This window comes from Acanthopagrus latus, chromosome 5, assembly GCF_904848185.1.
Source record: "Acanthopagrus latus isolate v.2019 chromosome 5, fAcaLat1.1, whole genome shotgun sequence".
Lineage (NCBI taxonomy): Eukaryota > Metazoa > Chordata > Actinopteri > Spariformes > Sparidae > Acanthopagrus > Acanthopagrus latus.
The window spans coordinates 15,855,604-15,883,129 of record NC_051043.1 but is presented as its reverse complement, the minus strand read 5'-3'; the positions used below and the strand labels follow the sequence as shown (position 1 = coordinate 15,883,129).

Here is a 27,526-nt window from a genome sequence, read left to right as displayed (position 1 = left end):
TTCAGCAAGATCAAAGGTGGCATTTAAAGAAACGATCTATCATTGATAAGCAGCGCTGGACTGGATGAACTAATTATTCCCTCAGATCTGTGCTGAAGTGGCCGGGCAGCAGTGGCAGAAGAGACGTCGTTACCTGTATGGAGGGGGTGGTCATCTTTTAAGTCTCTCTGTGCTGTTGGCACAAACCAGCTCCACTAAGCAGCAATGATTCCAATTTCTCAAACCTGTTAATGCTCAAAAAACATATGGAAATTCCCAAAGTCTGTGTTTTCTTTTACTAAAATCTAATCCTCATGTTTCCACCATTTTCATTCTCCCTGAGTCATTTCACATGTTGTCTGTGAAAACAACTTGTGTAAATGCTGTTGCTAAGAGCTTGGAGCTGATTTGAATGAATCGCTGATAAAAGACACCTGATACTAGGCTATCAAAGAAATATTGTGGGCATGTCTAGAAAGCAGTGGAGCATAACTGTCTGCTGCTGACCTTGGACTATTCATTGGGGAGGATTTAATGTTTTGGAACTGCAATAGACCATGTTCGTATTCACACGCAGGGTTGGAAGCTCATTTGCTGGGATAATGTCGATCAGCAACTGAGAAGATGATGGATAGTGAAAATCTGGAGGGACAGTGAACCACATTTCAAGGTAAAATAACATATTTCACAACAGAGCAAAATGGCCGCCATGTAAATATGATCTACTGAGCACACCAACCTCAAGAATAGAACTCAGGGGATGGAGTGACAAGAGATTCATTAAATAAATAAGTCAAATGATGTGATGTGGCAGAGACAGAAAAACCGTGACAAGCTCCAAAAGTACGTGATCTCACACTCTACATAATACAAATCAAGAGCATGTTGCCTCAGACCCTCATCTCTTTCAAACTGCACAGCTTTGTCACAGGCTTTCTGTTAAACACCTAAATAACCTTGATGATGATGAAGCCATTATTATCATCTTAGACTTGATTAAACTCCCTCACAGAAGCCATAATAAAACAGCTTTCACAGTCTGAATCATGATCTTCGTGATGAATAAACTTATTTCCTGAAATTACGAATAATCAGTGTTGGAGATTTTTAGCAGTAACACATAAATACCTTATTGATTGGGCCTACTTGATGAATAAATGATTGGCTGCTTCAGTCATAACACAGTGGAAGGTTGGACCTTAGAAGCAGAGATTCAAGACATTTCACATTACTGCGTGTCTTCCTTTGTCTTCCTATTGTGATCATCTTAACCTTAAGTTTCTCTTGTGAAATCAAGCCATAGACTTCTTCTGTCTTCTGTGTTATCTATTGTTCGTAACAAAAAAAAAGGCCAGATTTTCCATCTCTCTCCCTCTGGCTACTATTTGTATGCAAGCCTCTCCTAGACTTTAAATCAAAGCTCCTGTCAACAGTCAGCTATGATAAATCCTTTTCCGGCTGCTTTTGTATGACTTTCATCTCCCTCTCGCGTATTTTACATTCCAAAACAGCAATGCCCTGAATTACATCTTAGTGACACTTTTTTTTTTCAGCTGTCATGTCACATGCGACAGCTGTTTGACTTTTTGAAACCTAGAAAATAGTCTCTTAGTATGGCATAAAGGTTAATTTCGACAGCTCTCTCGACCTCACTTCTGCTGGCACCACAATACACTGCAGTCAAACGCGGTCAGACAGGCCCAACAAGAGCTCTGTCTTCATTCTTCACACTGTCATTTCTGAGGTTCTGTCTCAGAATTCAAACAAATTCACCTGCAAAGTCGTCAAGTGCAAGCGCTGTGCATTCTGGACATTTGTGATATCTGTGTCTTGCTCAAGGACACTTCAGTAAGGCAGATGCTTGTCAACAAAGGGCCTTGTACCCGCTCGTCCCCCTATTAATAGGTAGCCCGACTGAAGTGATCTTGCGGGATTTGTCAGGTCATGTTTCCATGTTGGCAATCTCCCTACTGACAACAACCTTGCGATTTAATTTCTCTCAGTGCATCATTTATTTCCTTCTGCTTCACTAGACACAAATTAAGAAGCCATCCACATGGAAACGCTTTTGTGTGTCTGGACAGCGACTCCGCATACTTTGCATATCGATGACGCCATCGACCCACCCCTCGACCTCTAGCTTTGGACCTCTTAACCCTGCGATGTCTCATGACAACAACAACAACAACAATGGCAGACTACATGCTTGTGTATTGTGTAAAAAGTATTATGGACAACTGCATATGCCACACTAGCAATTTTCCTCTTCTTCTTCTTGTGGTCGGTTTCTCCTTCTACTGCCTGTTTGTATACAGTGCGCAAGCTTTATGCACATGCTCCATCTCTTCTTCTCCGTTTTTGGTGAATTTCAAGTACCACCTATAGGCCTGGAATATGAACTCAAGCCTGTTGAGTTGTTTACAATGGATCCATTTAGATACAAATATTCTTGAAATGATGCAAAGGAAGACGTGGGGAAAAAAGGATAGTTTTGGTACGTGTGGACATGGACTAAATGTTTAACATCTCCATCTCAACAGATTCCAATTTTAAATAGACAGTGGACATGAGAATGGATGTTCAGGTGTGAAAAAAGTCCAGAAAAAACAAGGAGGCACTGGTCTGGACTCCGAGGTAATTAGAAGTAAAAACACAGCACCAATCACACCGACAGTAGCCAACAAAAGGAGCAGTGGGGATAACTCTTGGAGATTGAACAGAATGTGATCAACACCTGGTGACGTGTGAGTGTGTATCAATCACCATGTGACAACTCACTTCCCATCTGGGGACAAACACAAAACACCGGTCACAACAAGAATTTATGTAGTTTTTGGGTCAATGTAATTGTAATATTACAACTAGGTTAGAATTAAAGTATATATACATGTATTGCATATGTTTGGTTTAAAATAAACCTCGAAGGAATTAATATAAAGTCAATGCAATGTGCCCTGATGTGTGCACGCACGATTTATCTCCTCCTGAGGCTTACACAGATCCCGACACCAAAGTCAACTGCAAGCCACCCCAAGGTGGTTCGCTAGGCCTCATCATAATCTAAGGAATCGTTTTAACTCACAGCACAATATCTTGGAACTAAAAAATCTTTTCGTAAGAGCTGAGCGAAAGCCGGAACTGAAGAGACCCATCGTGGAAAGGGGTATTCGAGATCAAAGTGGAAACATTTAAGGAGCATAAAAATGGTGCAAATTGCTGTGGCATGCCTGGAAACTCAACCAACCCATAGGGGAAAAGAGGCAGAGAGAGTGTCATTCCAAGAGAGAGGGGAGAGAGAGAAACAGCAGTGTTCATGTGCTTGTATGTGAATCTGTGTATTGCAAGGGGTTTTATTGATTTAATTTGATTTCCTTGTGTGCCACTGGATAAATACAGTGTAGTTTACAAACTATGTAAGTATGGCTGTCAAATATAAGTGTGTGAGCATGACTGTGTAAGAAAGAGAAACAGCCAAAGAGAGAGAGCAGTTGGGGTGGGCAGAGAGAGTGAGTCTTTGTACCTCGAGAAGCTGTACTCTGACTTTGTTGTATGCTTTCAGCCAGCGAACTCTGGATGGAGAGCAGGGTGGAGGGCCATCTTCAAAGAAACTGAGAAAGGTAAGGCAAAAAGATCAACAGGTTTAAAGGGACACATTTCAAAAGAATGGCAAACATGAATATTTCAGAATAAAATCAATCCGATGAATGTCGTGGTCAAAGGATAGGTTCACAATTAGTCTAATCAGACACATTCAGACAACTGGAAGCTCATTTAAGCCTCATTTAAGTTAAGAATGTGTTTACATTGGAAGATTATGGTGGGCTTGTTTAATGGTAAGTTAGCAAGCAACATGTCTATTGTTTAAAGACTGCATCAAATGTGAACCAATGTGACCAAGCTATGGTCCTTGTAAGTGCCATCTAATTACTCCCTTTCTCTTGTGTGGTAAACTCTGTCTTAAGCTCGGCTCAAAGCACAGTGCAGCACAAATATCAATGCTAGTATCAGACTGACGCAGTTGTAATTTTCACGCCCAGTGCCCATGTTAATAGCATGTGTGTAAATAGCAAAAGCACCTGCACCGACTTTGTGCGGCCCTGGGCGTGGTGGTCTTAAACTGAGGTGGGGTTGGGTGCCCTGATGGCGCCATGCACTAGCACTTACGCTTCAGACCATTCGCTATGAACAGTAAGAATAGGGCCCACAGAGTCCTCAGTTGCCTCTTTTCACCCAGCACCACACCACGACTTCATCAGGTGCTCCTACATCAGTACACGTTCCTAGTTCACCAACATGTATGTAATCCCTCTTTGGCGTGTGATACAAAACTAACCTGACACTTGGCCTGGACATGTAAATTTGCATAATTTGCTCACTTACATGTCTGCTGGTCTTACGTACCAGATTTTAGAGTGAGTCTGGTTATCACGGTTGTCCAACAAAGGTTTGGCTGGGATTACTGAAGAGTCCTTCAAATCTTTGTTGGAACCAGGCTCTGGAAGTGGATGCAGCTCTTTCTCAACCTCTTCTTCCTCCCCCTCTTCTTCTTCATCCCATGTTGACGGCTGGCTGTTAAGAGCAGGACGTGGGCCGCTGGTATCTCGGCGCTCCTCAGGCTCAGAGCTGAGCTGGGAGCTTGCCGGGCTGAGGTTGCCTGATGAATCAAAGCGGCTGCTGTCCGGAGGACTAGAGGAGAATCAGATTTTTATTGAAAATATTTCTGTGATTTGTGAAAGCAAAATGTAGTTAAAGGACTACTGTAGAATGGAACAGTTTAATTCAAAAATCCAGTAAATTGGAAATTACAACTTGAAATTCACTTGTAAGAGAAGACACTGCATTTCTTTTTCTTTTTTTTTTACAAATTGATTAAAAATGAGGAAGTTCCACTTTGGATGGAGGACAGTGATTTTGGAATAAAACAATTCATTTAATTCATGAAAACAAAAACTGGGAGTAAAAGTCAGGGTAAATAAGCTCAGCATCATGAGATCAAGGAAGGAAGGTCGCATAAAATGAGGAAAACTAACAGGGTAACATGAATGAATGTGGCTGAAAGCAGCCACTGTCAAAAGACAGCACTGGGAGGTCCTTAGCCCTGAGAGGTGGTCATAATGCATGTTTAAGACTGTAACAGTGTGCTCGTAATGAGACCAGCTATTACAGTTTTTCATAGCATTGAAGGTTGTGTCTAAAATCCTGTATCTGAGCACAGAGTAAAGACATAACCTTCCTAATTCACCTGCATCTACAGAAAATTTACAGCATCTACTATTGAACTTTATGATAAATGCACAACATTCCTAATTCTTTAACCTTTTAATAAGATTGAGACTAAAAGGTTAAAAACCCTCTTAGTGCAAAGGGGATACGCTTAACCTGACTGATAAAAACGTAAGTGGCTGACTGTGTGGCTGCTAGGTGATTGAGACTGCTAACAAGGAAAGTGGCTCTGTGCTTTATCTGGCATGATTTACTTTGTCTTGGATGAAAGCCAAATTACCTCTCACTGTTCCTTTTATTTCAGTGTCCAGCCTGCCTCCGTGGTGTGCACTGCCACACCATCATAAATCTATCACAGTTTGATTCATATAAACAAATTGGCTGAGGCCTGGAGAATAATTCAAAGAACTGCAGGGGACAGGGAGGGGCTTTATACATGCCTCACAAATGAAGAGCTAATAAATAAAAAACATTGTTTTTTTTCATTCATTTCATGTCCATCAATGTCAAGAAAACTATTACAGAGGTTCCTTAAGTACAAAATAGCTCTGGTATATTAACACATAATGGTAAGCACCTTTTAAGCATATGTGATCATTTCCCTTCTTATGAATTTGATGATAAATTATGTCAGATTTCTACCTAATTGTTTGTATATGTGGCTGAGAGGTGTATATGAAGTATGTTCTGAACAAGGAATTTGGTTGGTTCAACCAATTCTAAAAATGTCTAAATCTAAACTAATGCTTTGGATTTTAAAGTCAAGTTGTGGGATGACAAAGTTGAGAAAAAAGATACAGACACTGATAGGAAATGTGGTCCAAACACAACCTAAAGATGGGAAAGGTACTACAGGGGAGGGGCAATGTACTTGTCTACACTAGCATGATAAATGAACAATACCATTTATCATACAAATTGTACTAGCCTTTTCAGAGCTTCCTTTGCCAACAATTCCTTTGGTTGCTCTGTGTCCAGATCTGCATGCATGGTGTCAGTTGTGTCAGCTACGCTCTTTTCTGCCTCACATGGGGTAGTCTTTAACAGCGGTTTATCGAAACCTTCTGCTAGGGATGCTGAGTCATAGGGGAGTGCAGACTGTGGTGACTGTGCTAAGCTGTCACAACTTCCTGTTTTTGAAGTTTCTGTTGGTCCCTCTGTATCACTGGCATCTGCACTTCCAGTTTCTCCAGAACCTGGGGAGGGTTTCTCAGACTCTGGCTCACAGAATTCATCTGTAGGTTTGGGACTTTGGGACTGAGGTTGGGCTGTAACTACAGGAGGGGTGGATTCAGTTTTGGGAGGCTCAGTGTTCCCAAACATTGAGCCAAGTTTCATGCCAAACACTGACGAAGCAGATGAGGATTCTTCCTTTCCAGTCGGCTTTTCATCCTGGAATATACCAGCTGAAAGGTTCTTAAAACCGGAAAAGAGACCACCATCTGTTTGTTGTGGCTGTGGTGTCTTCTCACCAGTGGCTGGAGATGGAGTGGTGGAGAAAAGGGATCCAATAGAGGATGTGCCTTCAGCAGCAACAGACATAAAGCCAAATCTAGTTGTTGTGAGACCTGGTATTTCAAATATACCCTTGGTTTCAGGAGCTGGGGGTGGTGCAGCTTTGTTAGACTCTGCAGAAGCTGGCTCTCCTGAATGCTCAGCTTGCTCATCACCCACGGCTTCTCCCTCAGATGGGGCAGTTTTCATGGTGGGTTCAGTCAGAGAACTTTCTTCTGCCTCTGATTTGTCTGCTTGTTCTGCCTTCTCCACTAATCCTTTTTCAGGAACTTCAGAGTCCTCACTACTTTTTACAGTTTCATCACCAGGTAAAGGTGTCTTCTCTGTGCCTGTCTTTTCAGTGTTTTCTAAGATAGTAACCTTAGCAGAAGGATCCCCTTGTCCAGGCTCTGTACCAGATTGTTGATGTTCCTCAGATTTTGCCGTTTCAGGACCCTTGAATATACCAAATAGGTCACTTGTCAGGGATTCTGTACCAATGCTACTTGGAAGTCCAAAAAACGAGCTTTTCTGTTGCTGTTGTTGTTGCTGCTGCTGCTGTTGTGGCTGACGAGGAGCTGGTGATGAACCAAAAAGTGAACCAGGTGAACTTGAGAAAAATCCACCAACAGTTGTTGATTTACTTGGGGCATTTGGGGTAGAAAACATAGACATAAAGCCAGAAAATGGAGCTGGCTCAGGGGGCTTTTGTGGTCCTGGCTGTCTTGGTCCAGCCATTCTTGGTCCAGCCATTCTTGGTCCAGACATTCTTGGGCCACCCATCCGTGGTCCTCCCATTCTTGGTGCTCCCATTCTTGGTGCTCCCATTCTTTGTCCTGGTGGGCCAGGTGGTCTTGCCATTCCTGGCATGGGCTGATGCTGTGGCAGAGGACTTACAGGTCCCAATGATGGATCTTTCAGAGGCCCCACAGCTGAAGGTGTTATAATTTCTGGTGAGTTGTTACCTACAGTTTTTTCTTCATCTAAAGAGGAGGTCATTTCAGCCGAATTATTACTTTCAAAAGGTTTTGCTAATACCTGTTCCGGTTCTTTAACAGCTTCCCCAAACTCTGATGGCTCCTTTGCAGTCTCATTAGAGACTGGGGCTTTTATTTCCTCTTTACTAGATTTGTCCTGTTCTGAAATGGTAGCCTCTGCTGTAACTGCACCCATTGTGGAATCTGCAGGAGTGATCTCTATAACTTCTATCACTGAAGTGGCAATGTTTGCCTCTTCAGATTTTTCCACATCTGTAACAGTTGCTTGTTCGTCACCAATAACCTTAGTTATTTTTTCCACATCTGTGACCACTGTTTGCTCCACACCAGCACCTTTTGAAGACTCTTCAGTTGATTTTTCCATATCTGCCACTGCTGTTTGCTCCTTATCATCGACTTTCAAAGGCTCCTCAGTAGATTTTTCAGTATCTCCAACTGCTCTTTGCTCTTTATCATCAACTTTTAAAGGCTCCTCTGTTAATTTTTCTATATCTGCAACAGCAGTTTCCTCTTCATCAGCAGCTTTTAGAGGCCCCTCATTTTGTTTTTCTACCTCTGGAATTGTAATATCTCCTTCAACAATGGCCTCCAAATGTTCAATTTCATCAGTTTTTTCTGGTGGGCTTTTGATAGCACCTTTATCAGTTTCATCATCTATTCTCTTAATTTCAGAAGTTTCTGACGTAGCAGCTTCTGTCACAGCATCCACTGTTTCTTTAATTTCTTTGTATTCTTTGGGGATGTCCGACTGTTCCTCATTTACTATTTTTACAGCTTGTTGGTCAAGCAGTGACTTTGTCTCTAGTAAACTACTGGAAGCTTTTACTGTTACAGTTTCAACCACATTTGAGGAATTTTCATCATGAGAAAGTTGTTTTTGCATTGTGTCTAATATGTCCACCTCTGAATGTGGATCTGTTGAGGGAATAAGAATTTCAGTAGTACTCTTATTGATGTCCAAGCTTGAATCTTTACCATCTTGGCATGTCTGCTCTAACTGGAGCTTTAACTCGACTGATGATGTAGAGAGAGGGCCAGAGGGTGCATTTTTCTTGGCCTCAACAAGGTGATCCTTTGCTTCTTTTGAAGAATCATTTGTGTCTGAGGGCTGTATTTGTTCTGAGGCAATCTCCTCCTTCACAGGAACAATTATTTCTTGCTCTGTCTTGGTTTCCTCCTTGAAAGACATTCCAAATAGGCCAAATCCAGTTTTAGATTTGTTACAGTCAGAAACACCACCAAGTGAGAACACAGAAGAAACTTTGAAAACACCCTCTGTTTCAGGTGGTTTAGACACTGCAGGCTGTGCCTCTGATGCTTGCTGATTTTGTCCACCAAACATGGAGAACAGCCCTTTTCCTGAAGGCTCTGAACCTCTAGTTGGTGGTGTTACTGTTGGTCCAGGAGGGGGTTCTCTAGATCCAGTCTGGGGCGAAGGACCAAGACTTCCAAATTTGGAAAACAAACCTGCACCAGCTGTTTCTTTTTGTGTAGTAGAACCTGGAAGAATGCCACCAAATATAGAAGATCCAGTGGAAGGTCCTCTTGGTGTTGCACTACTCCCAGTATAACCTCTTGGACTGGGTGGTTGCTGAGGTGCAGATGCACCGAACATGGAAAACAAACCTTTGCCTGGAGGTTCTTTGGGTGGAGGACCTCTAGGTCGCACACCTCCAACAGTTGGACCTCTTGGGCCAGATGGTGGCTGGCTACTAGATCCGCCAAACATAGAGAATAATCCTTTTCCCTGCATCTCTTGTGGGGTTGACTGTGGCGGTTGGTCTTTGGATCCAGGTGCAGATGGCGCATTTGACCCCGAAAACATTGAGAGTAACCCTGTACCAGGAGTGTCCTTGGTAGATGACCCAGGAAGAATACCACCAAGTATTGACAGCCCAGTTTGGGAGGGCGTTTGCTGTGGGGTTGCAGTGGAGCCACTAAACATTGAAAATAAGCCAGTACCTGGTTGCTCTGCAGGTTGTTCAGCCTCAGGCTGACTAACATTGACAGCTAAGCCATCGTCCTTTGGTGTTGTGATTTCCTCTGCGGGAGGTTTGTCAGGACTGGGTTCAAGAGAAGATGAGGGGACATCTCTTTCAGTTTTGTCATGAAGCTGTTGGATTTCTTTGGGTGACTCTACATCTAAGGGTATGTCTTCCTGTGGTAACTTTTCAAGACACTGACCTTCTTCAGGAAATACAACATCTACAGTGGTGTTTTTATCCTTGTGTGGCAACTCTTCAAGAGTTCCAGCACCTTCTGGTTCTACAGTTGTAGTTTCATCCTTGCATGAAAGGTCACTGAGAGGTTTAACTTCTTCATTTGCAGTTATTTCTGTAGACCTGTCCTTTGAAGGCAGTTCAAGTGATGGCTCACAGGCCTCAGTGGTCTCAGCTTCAGAAAGGGTAGCTTCTATAGTTGAGCTAATCTTGGTAAGGGCTTGCTGTGAGTCATGTTCATCTGCATGTGTTTGATCTGCTGCAGTCAGTGTAGGTGACATCTCTGGTGAGATGATCTCAACCTGCTCTGGCCCAATGAGTGCCTCTGTGCTGCTGGTTTCTGTGTCCCTTGCCTCCTCGGATATCACAGACTGTGCAACAACATTAGAAGGTAAAGAATCCTTTGAGTCTGGTTGTGATACTGCAATTGGAGTGGTATCCTCAGAGCCACTTATTTCTGGCAGCTCAGGCTTGCTACCTTCATTGAATGGATGTTGAATTGTCTCTTCTTCTGTTGGACTTGCTGCTGAGATAAAAATATGAGGAAGTCTAACATAGGGTTTTGACTCGCCTGGTTCAATCACCTTATCAACAGGAGGAACATCTGAACAATTAATGCCAATGTAGATTGATCTTGGTTGGCTAATTTTCTCCTGGGATATGTTAGCCACAATTGAGACCTCACCAAATCCAGTGTTGACATCTACAGACTCTGTGTTTATAGTTTGTTTGGGTTCCTCTAAACTTTGCAGCTGTGGCAGTGTTTCTGCAAGTTCTGCTGGGCTTTCATTTTGTATTGCCTGTGGTTGCTGAGAGCCTTCAAGAACAGATGGAGACTTGAAACTATGCATTGTTGACTGACTAGAGGAAGAGACCAAATGTGATATCATCGGAGATGTTGGAGAGCTCACACCACATAAAGGTGGTTCTGGAGCTATCGCTGTCTGCAGGGCTACAGATTGATCTTTGGATAATCTAGATGGTAAGGAAGCAACTTGTTCACCTCCAGTTGCCAGTGGGCTTGATTCCTGGAAGAATTTAGTTTGTGCTGTTGGAGATTTAAGGGGGCGTTTCATGTGTGATGGATCATAAACAGCATCTGGTAATTTATAAGCAGAGTTTTCTCTGTCTCTAGCAAGTGCTGGTGTACAAGGCCAAGAACTTGATACAACAGACATTTGTGGGCTTTTATCAGTTGTCCCTGGTAATTTAGCAATTGCTGGGACAACTGTCTCTTCAACATTGCTGTTCACATGTGAAGCACTCAATGCAGATGTATCAGCAGTAACTGCAACATGGCTAAAAGCAGGAGTCTGTGTTGGAGTATTGTGTGTCCTGTTGTCCAAAGGTATGAACATACTCTGAGTGTGGTGGGGTATAACGGCAGCTGGTTTTGTAATCTGAGATGGTTGTGTACCAAAATCACTAAATAATGAAATTAAACCCTTAACAGATGCAGATCCTGCTGGTGTTGAAGATACCTCTGGACCTTGCTTTTCAGCTCTAAAGCCTTGGTTCACTGGCCTCTGGTCATGGATTGTAGGGGGTTGTGATATAACTGCACCAACCTTAGGTACATATTGAGTTGAAGCCACAGCACTTGTGGGTACAGTTTGTGTATGATAATGCTGGCCAGTAACAGGAGATGGGCATGGATCGTGTTGTTTTGAGAGTTGAAGAGGCTTTTGGGCATAATAATCTGCAGTTGCAATGCTCTGCACAGGCTGTTCATGAAAAGACTGTACATTTGGATCAATTATGTGTCTATCATGTGGTTGCTGAATTGTTGGAGTCGGCAATGATGGAATGCTTGAAGATTGTAGGGCAGAAACATAGGATGCACTATACAGTGGCTGGGTAGAAAAGGGAGGCAATGCTTGTCCTTTAGTTGCCATTGTTCCACTATCTGAGAGGCTTTCCTCAGCGCTTGCAAAGCTGTCCACAGTTGGCTGCTTGATAAGAATATTGTGTCGAAGTGTCATGTCATGCTGAACAACTGTATCTTGTCTCTGTAACTTTGGAGCTTTTGGCTGAGATCTAGCAACAGATGATGTCAAATCAATATCCATACTAGGCTGCTGGTATTGCTGTGGGATTGCATGCTGAGTTCGCAGATGATGTATATTTGGAGCAAACTGGTCAGGCTTCTTGGATTCAAAATGTACATCACTGATCTGCTGATATGCACTGTTCAGTGAGAATGTAGAAGATGTACTGTCCTGCATAGCATAGGAAGCTACATTTTGAGGAGGCTGTATATTCCTTTGAATAGACATCAAAGAAGAAACCGATGAATTCATTTGGGCAGAGTTCAACCCTGTTCCTGACTGCATTCTGAAATGTGCTGAAGGTTGAGTGGTGGCCTGTTTATCAATTGAATATTCCCTATGTTGTAGATAATTCTGAATTTGAGAAAACGCCAAATCTTCTCTGACCTCCTTGGGAGTAGTTGGAGAAATGGATGGCTGCTGATGGTAAAGACTACTCTGAGTCGGAGAAGACACATAGGGAGAGGAAAGATCTGTTGCATCCTGAAGACCAATCAATTGGGTTTTGTTTTGAGTATCCACAGTAAGGTCAACAATACCCAGTACTGTTTTCTTTTGTAATTGCCTTCCAGTTTGCCTTCTTTCAAACATTTCTGTCTTTGCTTTGTTATTAGTGTAATTTGTGGGTTGTCCATCTTCTGGTTCAGCATGATTACTTGAAATGTTAGTTGTGTTAAGGCTATCTTTTGCAGAGAAGTCCATTGGCTTACTTTGTTGACATGTCTCTTTGAAGATGGACCTTGAATTAGAAAAGACCTCATTACAGTGGTAGGTTGATATCTCTCTAAGAAGTGTCTCAGTTGTGTTGACGACACTCAAGGGTTGTTTCCCTTGTTGATGTGCAGATTTATCCACCAAGAGCGGTACACCAATGGAACCATTCCTTGTTACAGCTGCAGTGTATCTGTCCAGTGGCACAACTTCAGCTGACAAGATATCAGGAGCTGTTTCGGATTGTTTCTGGCGTTGTTTTGGAGACATGTCCAGGAAACTTTTGATAGAGTTGGCAGGGGCTGATTCTCGCTGATGTATTTCTCGAGATTCACAGCGCACAAATCCTTGTTGCATATGTTGCTGTGATTCTATCAGCATTTGTTGCCTTTTAGGTTGCTCTTTGGATGGATGCAAATCCACAATTAGTGGAACACCCACAGAGTCTCTTCGAGAATATGCAGCGCTTGAAGGCCTTGTTCTTACCAGTGACACTGGATCTGTATGGTCTAGCATGGTATCTGATTTACATGTCTTAGTTGACATATCTAACGTGCATTTAACAGAGTTTGCCGGAGCTGTAGAGAGTGGAGAAGATTGGGGAATGGCCTGTGACACACCATTGGTATCACTAACTCTGGAGTACTGCTCTGTCATACAGCTGGGAAGTGCTGGAATCTGAACTCGGGCAATGTTTCCATCAAAGTTTTGCTGTTTTGGCATGGGGATCAAGCTCTGCAGTTGCTTCTGACATGTTGATTCCAATGGTGCTGGTTCAACAACCAGGGGAATACCGACAGAATCTTTTCGGGCAACTGCTCTTGGACTTGGCTTATTAATAAGTGAAAGTGCTTCACTCTGAGTCAGCTCATGTTCTGGTATATTCATTATCAGTGTGGTTTGGGGTGGCTTGGGTGACATATCCAGTGCTGTAGCTGTGACAGGTTTTGTTGAGGTAGCTGTGTGATGTGTTTGAGCACTTAAAGATGATTGTAAAGAATAATTATTTGACTGGGAAAAGACAACAGGTTTGCTTTGCTGCAATTGTTGATGGTATGAAACAGAATCTGAAAGGTACAGATTCTGATTCTCAATCTCTTGCTGTGCATTTGCTGGGGAGCTTTTGATATCACAAAAAGGTTCTTGAGAAGGGATATCTACAACGAGGGGTACTCCAACTGAATTTTTTCGTGCAAGATCACGAGCACTTGGCTTGCCTCTCATAAGTGGTATGGCTTCATTAAGAGAGTCATCTGTTTTTACTTCTGAAACAACCTCCTTCAATTTGATGGAGGATTTAGAAGTCATGTCAAGTGTGGCCTTAACTGTATTAGCCGGTGCTGTGGCCTTCTGTTGTACTTGACAAATTTCAAGGGATTCAGACGACTGACCCAAAAGAGATTGCTGTCTTGGTAATGGTTTCCTATTACCTTTACTAGTATGAGAATTAATTTTTTCAACAGGTAGTGGTTCAATATATTCCGTTGTTTCTCCTTGAGGCACTGGTGATTCTCCTCTACATGACAAGTCGATGGAATCTTCATGACTAGGACAGGTGTCAATCTCCTCAGTTAATGATTTTCTCTTTGTCAATGACAGTGCTTCACAGAGGGGATCCTTCGGCTGCACAACAGTTTGTGGAGGCGGCTGGGATTTTGTTTTAACGGACATATCCAATGTGGCTTTAATTGAGTTGGCTGGTGCAGTGGTCTCCTGATATTGCTGAGGTTTCCCACTTAACTTATAGCAAGGAAATTGCTGTCTCAAACCAGCCTCAACTACTGGTGGGCTATGCTGCATCTTTAGATGCACATTTAATGATGGATTTAGCTGCTGTCCCTGAGGGCCCATTTCTTTTATTATAGCAGGGCTTACCACTGGTGAGGTACATACAGATTGAAGTGATCCAATTTTTGCAGGTTGTTTTAGGCCTCTATCCATGCTAACTGCTTTATTGGAAATATGAGTAAATGAAGAGCTTCTTGTTGCTGATAACTTTACATTTATGTCAGCACTCTTTGGTAATTCATCAGATGATCTAACAGACGGTTTGGATGAAATATCTTTTGAACATTTGGCAGATGCTGTAACATCAGTTTGGTTTGTCACAGTTATAGAGGTGCTGTGCGAGGCTGGTCGTCTTTGGAATTTCATTGTTGAAGAGTTATGGACAATTTTAACCTCTGGACTCTCTGATTTTCTTCCTGACTTGTCGTGTTGATCAAGTGGCACATATTTGGTTTGAGAAATTGTGCTTGGATCTGAAGCTCTCGGGCTTTGCTGCAAGGTGCCCTCATTTGGACATTCTGAATGAGGAAATTCCATTTCTTCTTCCTCATTCTGTTTAGTAAGATCTACAGCAATTGTGGTATTGTCTGTCAAGTCCGTAATTGCCTCAGCATTCATGTGCTTTTTCTCTTTAAATCTTTTCAACTTATACTTTGTGAAGTCAACAACTTCATCTTTTTGTGTAGATTTGACACTGGCATCTGTTGTATCTTTTTGTTTGATATTTTTGTTTTTATCAATTGCAGCAGAAAAATCTAGGACTTTATTGCATAGTTGAGGGTCAATTGGAGTGCCAAAGTTGGGATTTTTTTTGTAAAGGTGGGCTTCATTATATGTACTTGAGCTGTCATTCAGTATATGTAATTGAGGTGTAAACTCCTTAGATGAAACTTGTGGCTGCTTTTGGTCCACTGCTAGAGCAACACCAGCTTTGCTTATGTCACATGTCGTTGTGACCGTAGTCTTATTAGCTTGTGATGTTGCTCTGGGTTTGTCTGCTTGCGATGGCTGCCTTGCAAGCTGGGGTCTATGTGGTGAAACAGAAGGCACAGTCACAGTTGTAGAAGATGTAGTGGGTGAACTCCTAACAGAAGTTGGCTGTGCTGAAGGGGCTTTGGTAACAGTTGGTGGTGTGGGCAGTTTCCTTCCAGACTGTGCTATTCCTGGGATTTTTGAAACTGATGGAGTCTCAGGAAGACTTCTGGCATTTTTTGAAGTGTCTGAATCCTTGCTTGACACTAATGGTGATGTAGCAGGTGTCGAGGATGACAGTATATTAGCTTTACTTGGATCAGTATTTGGAGACATTCCAGTAGAGCTTGACTTTTGTCTTCGTTGTGCTCCAAGTGTGTCATCTGCATGTGCAATCCTGATTTCAGGAATTGGATAACGTCTGTTGGGAGAGATTTGTGTTGAAGAGCACCTTGGGGAAGGTGCAGGTGAGACTGTAAACACATCTTTTACTCCCTGATTCTTCCAATATGGCCCACCATGTCCACCTCTCAATGACTTTAAAGTAAAATCAGCTGCCTCCAATGGCTCCTCTTGGAAGCTACTACTATTTTGCACTGATTCCACCTTGATCTTTTTAAGTTTATACACACTAAAGTCTACAGGCTGGTCTGCTTGAGAAGACACAGATTCCTGAAACATTTGAGAAAAGCTTTCTAAATTCATGTTCATTATCTTTTCACCTTTTCTAAGGGCAGCAGTTAGGTCCATGGGCACATCTGAAAGCACAAACTTATTTTGCTGCTGGCAAGAATTCCAGAAACTTCTGTCTTCGGTGCAGAGGGGTATTTTAAAACCACAAAGGGTTACTTTTTCTTTTTGTTTCAGGATGTTAGCAATATTTTCAGTGATATTTTCTAGAGCTTGTACATCCTCTGGGGCAGCACAGGCATAGAGATGTCGACCAGCTCTGTCAGTTAGAAGGGAATAAATGTATTCCTCATCTGTATAAACATAGTATCCACAGTCCCCAACCTCAGCAGGCCACCACAACCCTTGCTCCAATAGTGACAGCCATTGTTGATACCACTCAGAATCCTGAAAGATCACTTCATCATCCACATCCCCTGTGGCACCTGCAGACCTGCTTAAATCCATAGCACCACGCGTTAAATCCATTGGACCTTTTTTTGTGGCAAGTTGTTTTAAAAACTCAGTTGCTGATTTCAAACCAAAATCTTGATCATTTACAGCACTACAAATTCCACTTTTTTCCACTACTTTGCTGAATTCCGGCACATTACATTCTGTGAGAGACTGACATCGGCTTAGCCGTTTCTTAGTTTTTTCCGTGGACAGATTTAGAGCACAACCTCCTACAATCCAAGGTTTTCTTTTACCATCAAGATCACTTAGCTGGTCACAGCTACTCCAGCGTTTTTTGTCTCTGCAACTCATGTCAAACAAAACAAGATCTTCATCTGGCTCCAAGAAACGATTTCTGTTCTCAAAAAGCCCAGCAGCAGCATCTTTCCAAGGATGCGAGGGTACATAGAAGTCACTGATGTTCATTTCTATAGGATTGAACCTTATATTATTCTCTGATTCAGGTTCTTGAGCCATTGGCATTTTATATCCTTGGCATGCCTTGGAGCGTTCCTGAACTTGAGTGGCAAGGGCTTCAGCAAGAGCATAATCATTGAGTTGCTGCCATAGAAGAGCTTCTATGAGACACTGATGCTCATAAAGTTCTGGTGGAATAACACCATGCTCTGTGAAGTTGTATAAAAGATCCTTGTAACCATACTCATGTGCAGTCCCATACAAGAGACGTTGAATTTCATCAAGATAACGCTGGGTTGGGGGAATTGTGGGATCTTGCCAAACCTCAGTTTGCGGAGGTTCTCTCTGGGTAACAACAGCTGGAGTAGCTGCACCAAAACCAGCTGTGAGTGTTGCTGAACTTGAGGGTATATCCTCCTTGCTCTTTGGCAATAGACGATCAAGAAGGCCTTTTTCGGTTTCCTTTTCATGAGCAGAAGTGCTACTGTCACTAGGGCTTGTTTTGAAAATGCTTGTTAACAAACCGGAAGATGTGCTACTTGTGCTGGTTTTTTGTTCCTCCTTCCCGAGCTGAGGATTTGATGGCTGTTGTGTCTTTGATGATGGCTCCTCTGTGACACTAAAAAGGCCTGAGAGGAAACCTTTTTGAGCTGGACCTTTTGCATCCTTATCTGTAGCAACATCTTGGGAGGATTGCACATCTACTGGTTTGGTTCTCTGTATCTGTGGTCGCCCCTGTCCTACACGTGGCTGCTGATGTTGCTGTGTAGTTTGAAGGTCCACCTGATCAGGTGGTGATGATGACTGTTCCACAGTCGCTGTAATTTTGTTCATCAGGCCAGAGAATAATCCCCCTGATTCAGACTGTGCTGGGTTTTGCCCTGATTTAACTGATGGTTGACCTGCCTGAGCAGGTTGAGGTGACTGTTGCTCTTGTGGTACATTATCACCAGATGCTAGCTTCAGAATACCTGAAAGCAAGCCTCCACCTTGACTAGGCTGTTGGGTTGCTGCATTTTGAGGACTAGCCATTTTCCCAGGCTGTTGCTGTTGTTGAGGTGATGTCTGACCAAACAGACCAGACAAGAAACCTCCTTGCTGACTGGGTTGAGATGGTTGTTGACCAGGTTGAACAGTATTTGATTTATTTCCCTGTTGAGATCCAGTCTGTGGTGTGGGCTGTTGCGTTGCATTATCTGTTAACTTATTCAAAAATCCAGAAAACAGTCCACCTTGCTGTGGCTCTGGTGCAGAGGCAGCAGGCTGTGGGGGAATCTGGTTTTGCCTCCGCAGAGGCTGTCTGTTACCTTGTTGCGGTTGCTGCTGGTTTGGATGACTAACAGGTGGCTGCTGCTGTGCTGGAGGAGTAGGGCCTGTAGAAAATAGCCCAGAGAGGAAGCCTCCCTGTTGACTAGGTGGTTGCTGGGTTGTCTTGGGGCTTGCCCTTTGTGCCTGTTGCTGCTCTGGTTGATTCCCTACAGTGGGCGTCCCTGCATCTGCAATTTTGTTTAAGAATCCAGAAAGCATCCCCCCAGGAGTACTGGGGGGCTGTTGTGGAGGAATTTGCTTCTGCTGTTGTAAGTTTTGTCTATTACCCAGCTGTTGACTAGGTTGATGCCCAGGTGGACTGCTCTGTTTCTGGATTTTTGAGGGCTGTGCTGGATTTACAGGAGCAGAGTCTTGGCCTCCACTTCCAAAAAGGCCGGAGAAGAAGCCTCCTTGTTGAGGAGGTGCTTGCTGCCCTGGTCTTTGGTTACTCTCTCGAGCAGCGGTTTGTGATTGTAGCTGAGATGAGGTAGGATTAGGTTCAACAATCTTGTTAAAAAGCCCTGACAACATGTTACCTGATTGTTGATTTGGTTGTGTAGATTGTGTTGCCAGAGGTCCTTTTGGTGGCTGAGAAGTTGTTTCTGTAAGTTTCAGCAAACCCCCTAACAATCCACTAGATTGAGGTAATGCTGTTGTTTCATTTGGAGGTGGTTTTCCTGTTGTTGGGTCTGACTGTTGCTGTTGGTTGTCTGAAGCTACAGTTGGTCTAAGTTGCGGGTCAGGTTGATCTTTATCGGTAGGAGGAGCAGTCCCTTCACTTAAGATTGGTTGAGGTTTGTCCATCTCTGCTGTTAGGCTACTTGCATCTGGTTTTGACTGTTGACTGGACTGAGGTGGTTGAGACAAAGCCACTGAGTCTGTAGCTTTTTTCAAGAGCCCAGATAAAAGTCCTCCTGTGGGTGGCTGTGCAGCAGCAGGTTGTTCTGGCCTTTGAGTTGGAATTTTTTCAGATTGACCTCCTGGTGATGTTGACATTGACTGATTTGTAGATGCAGAAACATTATCAGAGGCAAATTTTAAAAATCCAGACAGCAGTCCTCCTGCCTGTTGTGTGGCAGAACTTTGCTGTGTTTCAGGAGAGGACTGGGCAGGTGTTGAAAATAGGCCTGAAAATAGCCCACTTTGTTGAGGCTGACTATCCCCTCCCTGGGCTTTCTTGTCAGATGACACATCTTCTGTTGATCCCAATTTCAACAATCCAGAGAGAATTCCTTGAGCCTGTGAGGCTTGAGGTTTTGATGTTGCTTGTTCTACAGGCTTTGGAGGACCATGATTTTTAGATGTTTCATCTGCTTCAGGCTGCACATCTGTCTTACACTGGGCATCCTTTTCAGACAGTGGTTGCTCCTGAGACAGTTCTGCTCCGGAGATAGTGCTCTCTGTGGTTTCAGTGACAATTTGTCCAGTATGTGGTTCAGTTTGCCCACTAGGTTTGGTAAGTGTCACCGTTGGAGTCATTTGTTGTTTTGCAGGTTCCTTAGCAGGTTCACTTGGGCCTACTTTAAACAGGTTTGAAAACCAGCCAGTTTCTGTGTTTCCTTTTGGCACACTTTCAAGAAGTGCAGCACGACTTGGAGAGGGAGTTCTTGCAGGGCTGGGGGATGGACTTTTTGATGGGATATTGGCATCATCACCAGATGCAAATTTAAGAATCCCTGACAGCATACCTCCTTCTGTTTTAGGTGGGTTTGCTGTAGAAACATTATCAGAGGAGAAAAATGGAATTTTGAGTTTGCCACCTAAAAATGACTCCTCTGTAGGCTTGGTGTCAGTCTGTGAGGCATTTTCAGGTGGAACAACTGATATGAGGGTAGAGAGAGATTTTTTAAAAGGACTGAAGAATCCTGTTTCCTCTGCACTGCTTTCAGGTCTTGGTTCAGATATTGCAGGCGTTCTTCTTTGCTGAATATCAGGTAGCTCACCAGATGACTCTGTCTCTGGAAAAAGTTCTACTGACCCACTTCCAGTTTCTTGCAAAAGCTCAATTGATCCACTTCCTGTATCTGGCAAAAGATCGACTGATCCAGTTCCTGAACCTGGTCTCGTCTCACCTGATAACTGTCGCTCTGTTTGTGAGCCCTCTCTAGGACTAGGACTAGGACTTGGGGTTCTGCTTAAAAATGCTGGTTGGGATGCATTGCTTGCAGCAGATGAACTTCTTTGCTCTGATGGCTGAGGTGATGGCTCTCTAGATGACGGTGCACTAGAAAACATTCTCAAAGGACTAAGCCTTCCTAACATGGATTCAAATCCAGATGTGGGTTGGTTAGCAGCTGTTGAACTGCCTTGTGCCCCTGTTCCAACATGTACTGGCACCTGATCAGTGTCAGCTTGTGGGCTGGAGGAGGATTGAAATGGCAAAAGAGACTGTAGGGAAAACTTTTTCTCTGTTGTGGGCTCCTGAGAGGCAGGAGGAACTATGGCTACTGGTGGGGAAGTACCACCACTTTTGGGAATAAACGAAAGAAGCTTTGAAATGCCAGACTCAGGTTGAGATGATGTTTGGGAGGTAGGTGGATCTGTTGCAGTAGTACCAGAGGTCTCTGTGGCTTCAGTGTTAGCTTTAGGGATCAAAGACAGCAGTTTTGAAATACCAGAGTCTGCCTGTGGTGGTTGAGGTGATGGCGTTGTGGCAGGGGCTTCTCCCTCAGTGGTGGGCTTTGATCCTGTGATTGTGCTGAATAATGAGCTCATGGCATTTTTTACTCCAGCTATACCCTGCTCAACAGCATTGTCTTCCTTAACTTCAGGTTTGACCTCGTTTATTTTACTGTCTCCAGGTTCAATAACTGTAGCTTCAGTTGGCAGTAGTGGGAGTTTTCTTCTAATTGGTTTAGGCATTGATTCATAGTTGTTGATCTCCTCCTCCTTTACAGCGAGATATTCAGACACAGAATTAACCAAGCTTTTAAGTTCATCCATTGGATCTACAAATTCATCACTTGGCTCCTCTACAGGAGACAATGAAGGATCTTGTCCACGACCTGTTCTCCCTTTGCTTAAATAGCTTTGTGAGATATACTTGCCAGGGTAGTAATAACTTTCATATTCATAACTAGCATCCCCCTCAGTGAATGCCAGATCATCTAGTTCCTCCTCAGATCCAAAGGAATACTGCATCTCATCTGAACCAACTGATCCATATTCACTTCTCCCCCTGATTCTTGCAGCCTCTTCCCGAGCAGCCTCCTCTTCACGAAAAGCTGCATAGCTCTCAAGTGTGTCCTCTAAGGCGGTTTTGGCCCACAGTCTGGTCTTGTAAAGGAGACATTCTCTGTCTGTCTGCTGACGTTGTTGTTTAACAGAGGGAATTATATCAATTTCTGGAGGGGATGATTCATCTTCAAAGCTGCCTGCTTCCTTATAAACTAAACGCACTTCTCCGCTACCGAAGCCATGCCTCTGTCTTTGTGACCTGCCATTTGTTTCCCCCATATCCTCAGGGGATAGTGCATCACATTCTACTGTCTGATAAAACCTGCTGCCTTTGGACTCGGAAGGGTTGTCACTGATCCGGTAGATGATGCTTTTATCTTCATCCTCCCACATTTTCTGCTCAGCATCCAAGTAATCATCTAAGACACCTGAGTCAGGCACTTTATATTTACTCTCCCAATCCTCCACACCCATACCTGAGTCAACAGGGATTATTCTTACTCCACCCTTACTTTTTGATCTCCTGGATTCAAGGAGGAAAAAAAGTGCCATGCAGGAAGCAGTGGAACATGATGCAAAGAAAAAGAAAGAAAGAAAAATTAAGCATCAGTCAAAACTGAAGATCATGCAAAGTGAGTGTTCATGCAAGTAAAGAAATAGAATAGTAAATGAAAAAAGCCAAGCACATGTGAAGAAAGTGTTAAATTTTTTTTCACAAAGTCATGCTGTTGTTTATGCGCATGAGAAACTCATTTGCAGTTGTAAAGAGAAGGTAAGTTGCACCTGTTTTCTGTTTGTATAGAGATATTTTGGTAGGCTAGCTGTAGCTTTTTGCCTGCTTTTCTTCAAAGATTCTTTTGTTTAATTTTTTACAAAAAAACATCTATATATAACAGTGACTGGTAAACTGGAACAAGCAACAGATCAAAACACTTAGTTACTGTATACAGTAGATAGGGGTAAAAAATGTATTCAGGCACAACTATCTAAAGCTGTGCAAATTCTTCTTTCAGATGTGGCCTTTATAATAACAATGATATTAATGGCTATAGCACAATACAAATGATTTTCATGTGGTGATGAGGTGACAAGTGCTGTGTCTTTGCTTATGTGTGTCACTGAATGGGTGTGTGTTTACCTCGGCCCCCTACTTTCTCTGTAGTCTAGCTCATAGCTTTGTATAGAGTCAGACTCTCTGGACAGGGTTTGATGTTGGACCCTGCTTCCTATAGGGTACTGGTGCACTGACGAATTTGTCTGGGAGGTGTTGTGGAACCGTGGAGGTCTGTTGCCAGTTTCACTGCGGTAGTCACTATCGCGGTCATCCATTGCACTATCGTGGTCATCAAAAGCTGAGCAAAGATAACACAAACAGTTCAGTAAAACACATACACACGTTAAATTTTTAAATAAATGATTGACGATTTTCAAATTATATATCATAAAATAAAGTCTTAAGACCTCCCACAGATTTTAAGATAGCTCTTGTTTATCATTATTGTTTTTAATTACTGTAAAACTTTGTCCTGCTTCCACTTGCCTTTTTTACATGGCACATTTTTTACAGTGTAACCGTAAAGAATCAAGCAGGAAATAAAGCATTAGACAAAAGTAAGATCTGTACAATTGTACTCAAGGTTTGATCTGACAGCCAGGCTGCCAAGACAGAGCCACTGTATGATGTGGCAGCAATCAAACTTGTTTGAATAAAAAGCTCCCTCTTGTGGTAGAGGGCATCAAATACAATTGCATGAGCACCAAGCATACAACGACATAAACACAAGGAAAAATTGGATTGATGTCACAATTTAATAATGTAACTCCAAATGACACATAGATTAAGTCAACAAAACTGGCATGAACGCTTCACATTCTGACCGAACGGATACAATACAGTGAATTTTCAAACACAATGAAGACCAACAAAGGAGTAGGGCCAGACATGCAGTGGTCCTTAACCAAAGAGTAAGGAAAAAAGCAGCTGCGCCATGCAGATGTAGACTGAATGACAGTCACAGGGGGAAAACAACCACCATACGTACTCTGCTGGTCACTCCATCCAAAATAACTCCAACTGCCTGGTGGCATGGAGGCAAGTGTTCAAAAAAGTCAGGAAGAAAAGTAAACTGTGTTACTGAAAATTCAAATCAGTGACTGTGAATGGTGATGGTCAAATGAGGATGTAACAATGGGACTGAAGACACCCAAATTTGTGCAGCTTGATGGAAATGATGAATGGTGATACCAGTATGAGATAAAGAAGAACTAAGTGAAGCAAAGTGAAGAAGTCACATGAAGTAATGTGATGCCTGAGTTAATTTCAATTAGAGCATTATGAGCAACAGCTGTGGGAAAAAAAAAGTGTTTTCACATCTGTGAACAGCAAGTAGAAAATACAGCTCTTTATAAATGAACAGTGGCAGGTGCATCCAATCTTCTTTAGTGTCCAAACAGCAAGTTTATTTATTTTTTTAAGAAATCAATGGGGACTAAATTTATTACTGAAATCGGTCAAATAGTATCATCACTTAACTGGTGGCTGATATGAAATTAGTTTCAAAGAGGAGATTTTTTTTTTTAGCGTGGATTGAACAAAAGTACCACATTAAACATGAACATTTATTATCTCCATATGTGATGTTTCAGGCCCAAACCCTTCTCCAGACATAAACAAACTGCAGAGACACACATGATAGTGGTAATAAATGTTTATAGGAGAATTATCTTGTGTGCAGACAATGGTTTTGAATTTAATTTTGTTCCTTCTGTCCAGCACCTAGTGTTTAATTGTTTTTTTAAATGTGCACACTGCTACAAACATTTTACTTTTAAAGTTTACTCACAGCACTGAGAGGGCACAGATGCCATCCGTCTTCTCTGGACGTCCTCCTGCAGTGGATACTGCCACAAAAGAGAACAGTATAAAATGGTAGTTAATAGTAAATAGAAAGATAGATCTAGAGATAGAGAAGATAGATATGCGATGTAGTAACTATTATTTTTCATTAGATGGCAGCAGGGAGCCAATATAAACTGCAAAATCTATGAGAAGGGTGCACGGTGTGACATAATATTTGGTAACTAAATAAATAAAGAAAATGCTCTCAGATGCATACAGATTCTGTGTTTATAATCAAGAGCAATCTTGTAAACAGTTGAGAAGACTTGTAAAAATGTAAACTGACTTAAATGAAAAGAGATTTCAGGAGCATTGATTCTTGCTCCCATCAAACCTGCAAACAATTCCTGTCTGTCCTTCTGAACTGCTCCTCTTCAGCTCCAGCAGGGGTCTGAAAATCTGTGAAAATCTCATTTACGTCCACTTCTGCCTCTAATCCTACATGTCTCTCTGCAGTATGGATGGATACAGGATGCAATGCATTTTCAGGCACCTTTTAATTACTGATATTGTGATCTTTTTTACACAAAAAATAACTAAAGCTATTATCCTGTACTGCCTATTAAAGTTTCAAATGCCACCAGTGGTTCACACACTTAACACTTCGTCGTGAACTACCTACTAAGGTGAAGAAAAAGTATATTGTTTTTTTATCAGCACTAAGATAATCTTGAACTTATTAACAGGTACTTTGTAGTCTTACCTCATCATGTATACGCATGGTGTTGATACGCTCCAGTTTACTGGTCCAGTACTGAGCCTCGTCTTCTGGGATATCTGGACAGAAGAAGAAGATGGTTCGAAGATGAGAAAAAAATCGAAAGAGTGACAGGAAATTGAGTGGATAAGAGTGCAAGAGAGGGTGGTGAAAGAGAGAAAGTTCAGGAAATACAGACACATGGGATGGAGGGATAGGTAGAGGGATAGATGGTAGGATTGAGCAAGGAATTGTCAAGAGAGAAGGTAAATAATGGAGCAAGAAGGAGAAAGGAGAGCACAGAATGTGAAACAAAAGACAAGAATAGAAGAAGGACCACAGCACTAGCTCCACCCTTCCCCCAGTTGCCTCTCCCCTCTTACCCCTATCCCATCCTGTCTTACCCCACCCTTGTTGCTTGATGTGTTCCCATCTTATATTCATGTGTGTTTAATAACTGATGAGGAGGTTTCCGTTTGGGGGTCCAGAAATAGAATTAAAAACCACCTCAGGGGGATCAAAGGTCCTCCCCAAAGCAAGAAGGAAAAGAAGGAGTGTGTGGGAGTGGAAGAGATGAGAAAAGGGAAAATGTGAAAAGCCGACAATGGTGTCCTGAGTAAAACATAAGTCAGTCATTAATATGTTGGAAGTACATTGCAAGCACTTACGTATATTTTCTATACAACAGCACATAAGTCGAAGTCTAAATATTAAAGTCATTCATGAGTATTACAAATGTCCTTTAACAGAAAGTCAAATTTGCCATGTTGGTGCCCAGCTTTATTGAGCAACTTTTGACATCCTGCAACTTGTGTGTTTATCTTTTAGTTGGGATATGTATCTAGTTAGATCCCCTGCACCCTTACATTGGCAGATACTCTTTCTCCCTCACTGAATACTCCAAACTATTCAAAACCATTCAAAACTATTTGTGATATCACAGATCCTGCACCTCTTAGGCCCGTCCCATAAATTCTGATATTTATAGACTACACTTTATGTATTTCAATTGTCCATGTAACTTAATTATATAAGTTCTACGTGAGTTACATAATTTAATGCAAAGTATTTCCATCATGTTCAGTTGATACAATGGATGACTTTTAAGTATTATCATTTAAAAACTGCATTGAAGCAGACTAAATTATTTATTTACTATATTCACATTAACTCAACTTGATGGAAATATTTTGCATGTACATGTAATTAAATCACATATGTAATGTATGTAAATGAAATACATAAAGTCAGTGTTTTAGAGAACTTAAACTTATTCTTTGAGTGTACCCAAAAGCTAAGTTAGAGGAGAGTTTCTCAAATCTGTCTGGGTCTAATGTAATAGGCTGTGTGTCATGTGGGCACAAGCCAGGTAGGTAGAAGTCAGTAATGTTATGCTTCACTGCCGATGACATCCTGTCTGATAGTTTCAATAAGGCTTTAAGGGAAATAAATAGGAACTATAATGTTGCCATGGAGTCAGTTAGGTGCAGGCTACAAATGGGCCCGATTTTTTCCATACTGCAGGGCTATTCAATGACAAATTGAATTGGCACAGACAACTTCAGCAGCCTTTTTTTTTTTAAGACATACATGCACTGTAAATAGACACTTCATATGTTGTTCACATATATATCATATGCAAGCGTTGTAGATGCTAGGCCACTCGAAGGCTGCTACTGGGCCAATGTGGCCAGCGGGCTGCCTGTATATGTTTACATTTTGGGAAATCAGTAGTAATACAGATATGCTGTTAGCCATTAGCATTTCTTGTTTGCAGTGAACCCACAGATGTGAAGACGACTGGTTACATTTGATACTGTAGAAAACTGCAAAATGTGATAATTCTCAGCAAAGTTATAGAAGAGGAGTCTTTTTTTCTTCGATTTCTAAGCGGATACCCTCTGGAAGTGGAAGTCATACTGAATTTTAAAATAAGAGCACGGGGTTTTACTTTAAACAGGTACTTGTGAATTGTGTTTGTGTGTGTCAGGATGACCAAAAGGTTGCAGCTCACTATTGATTAGTACTTGTGTTGGAAATTGGATGTCAATTACTTTAACTTTATTTGAAAAGGATTTGTCAAAGTTCGCTAAAGGGGAAAACTCCTATCTTATCTCCATCTTCAGACCCTGACTTCGTGTCAAGACGAGCAGCCAGCGACATGAACCAGTGTCTTCCTGACATCGAGTAAATAGAGTGCCAGGAAGTGTAACCGGAAAAACACAGCGGCAGCTCAAGAGCAGGCGCTTCAGACACCTCCCTGAGATTAAGCACTTGTTGAGGACAAAAAAAATGGACATGTTACTATTTACGTGATCCAAAAAGAGTAAGAATCACAAATAAAGATTGTTGAGAAATATTTAGGTCAACAAAAACATTAAACACAAAAGACCTCATGAACCCTAGTGGTTTTTTATTTAATCGGCATCAAGTCCTGGCTCCGTGGCTGTGTGTTTGTGTATCCATTTTGT

The 27,526-nt window shown here is 42.2% G+C and overlaps 1 protein-coding gene and 1 long non-coding RNA gene across 3 annotated transcripts in view; one reads left to right on the top strand and one right to left on the bottom strand.

Moving 5' to 3' along the window:
• Positions 1-27,526, bottom strand: part of LOC119019929 (protein unc-13 homolog B-like) — a 159,322-nt gene that overhangs the window by 93,787 nt on the left and 38,009 nt on the right. Inside the window, exons 6-11 of one of the 2 annotated variants that reach the window (XM_037098921.1) lie at positions 25,062-25,135; positions 24,303-24,360; positions 23,502-23,537; positions 22,598-22,811; positions 4,381-4,665; positions 3,500-3,587 (exon numbers count right to left, since the gene is read on the bottom strand). In XM_037098921.1, the coding sequence (XP_036954816.1) occupies positions 3,500-3,587; positions 4,381-4,665; positions 22,598-22,811; positions 23,502-23,537; positions 24,303-24,360; positions 25,062-25,135 (755 nt within the window). The remainder of the gene's footprint in view (positions 1-3,499; positions 3,588-4,380; positions 4,666-22,597; positions 22,812-23,501; positions 23,538-24,302; positions 24,361-25,061; positions 25,136-27,526) is intronic. The other variant, XM_037098922.1, reaches the window with a different exon arrangement.
• LOC119019930 lies at positions 597-27,455 on the top strand. The gene is made up of 3 exons (XR_005075187.1): positions 597-649; positions 3,539-3,596; positions 27,182-27,455. It is a non-coding gene; the product is annotated as an uncharacterized LOC119019930 (long non-coding RNA).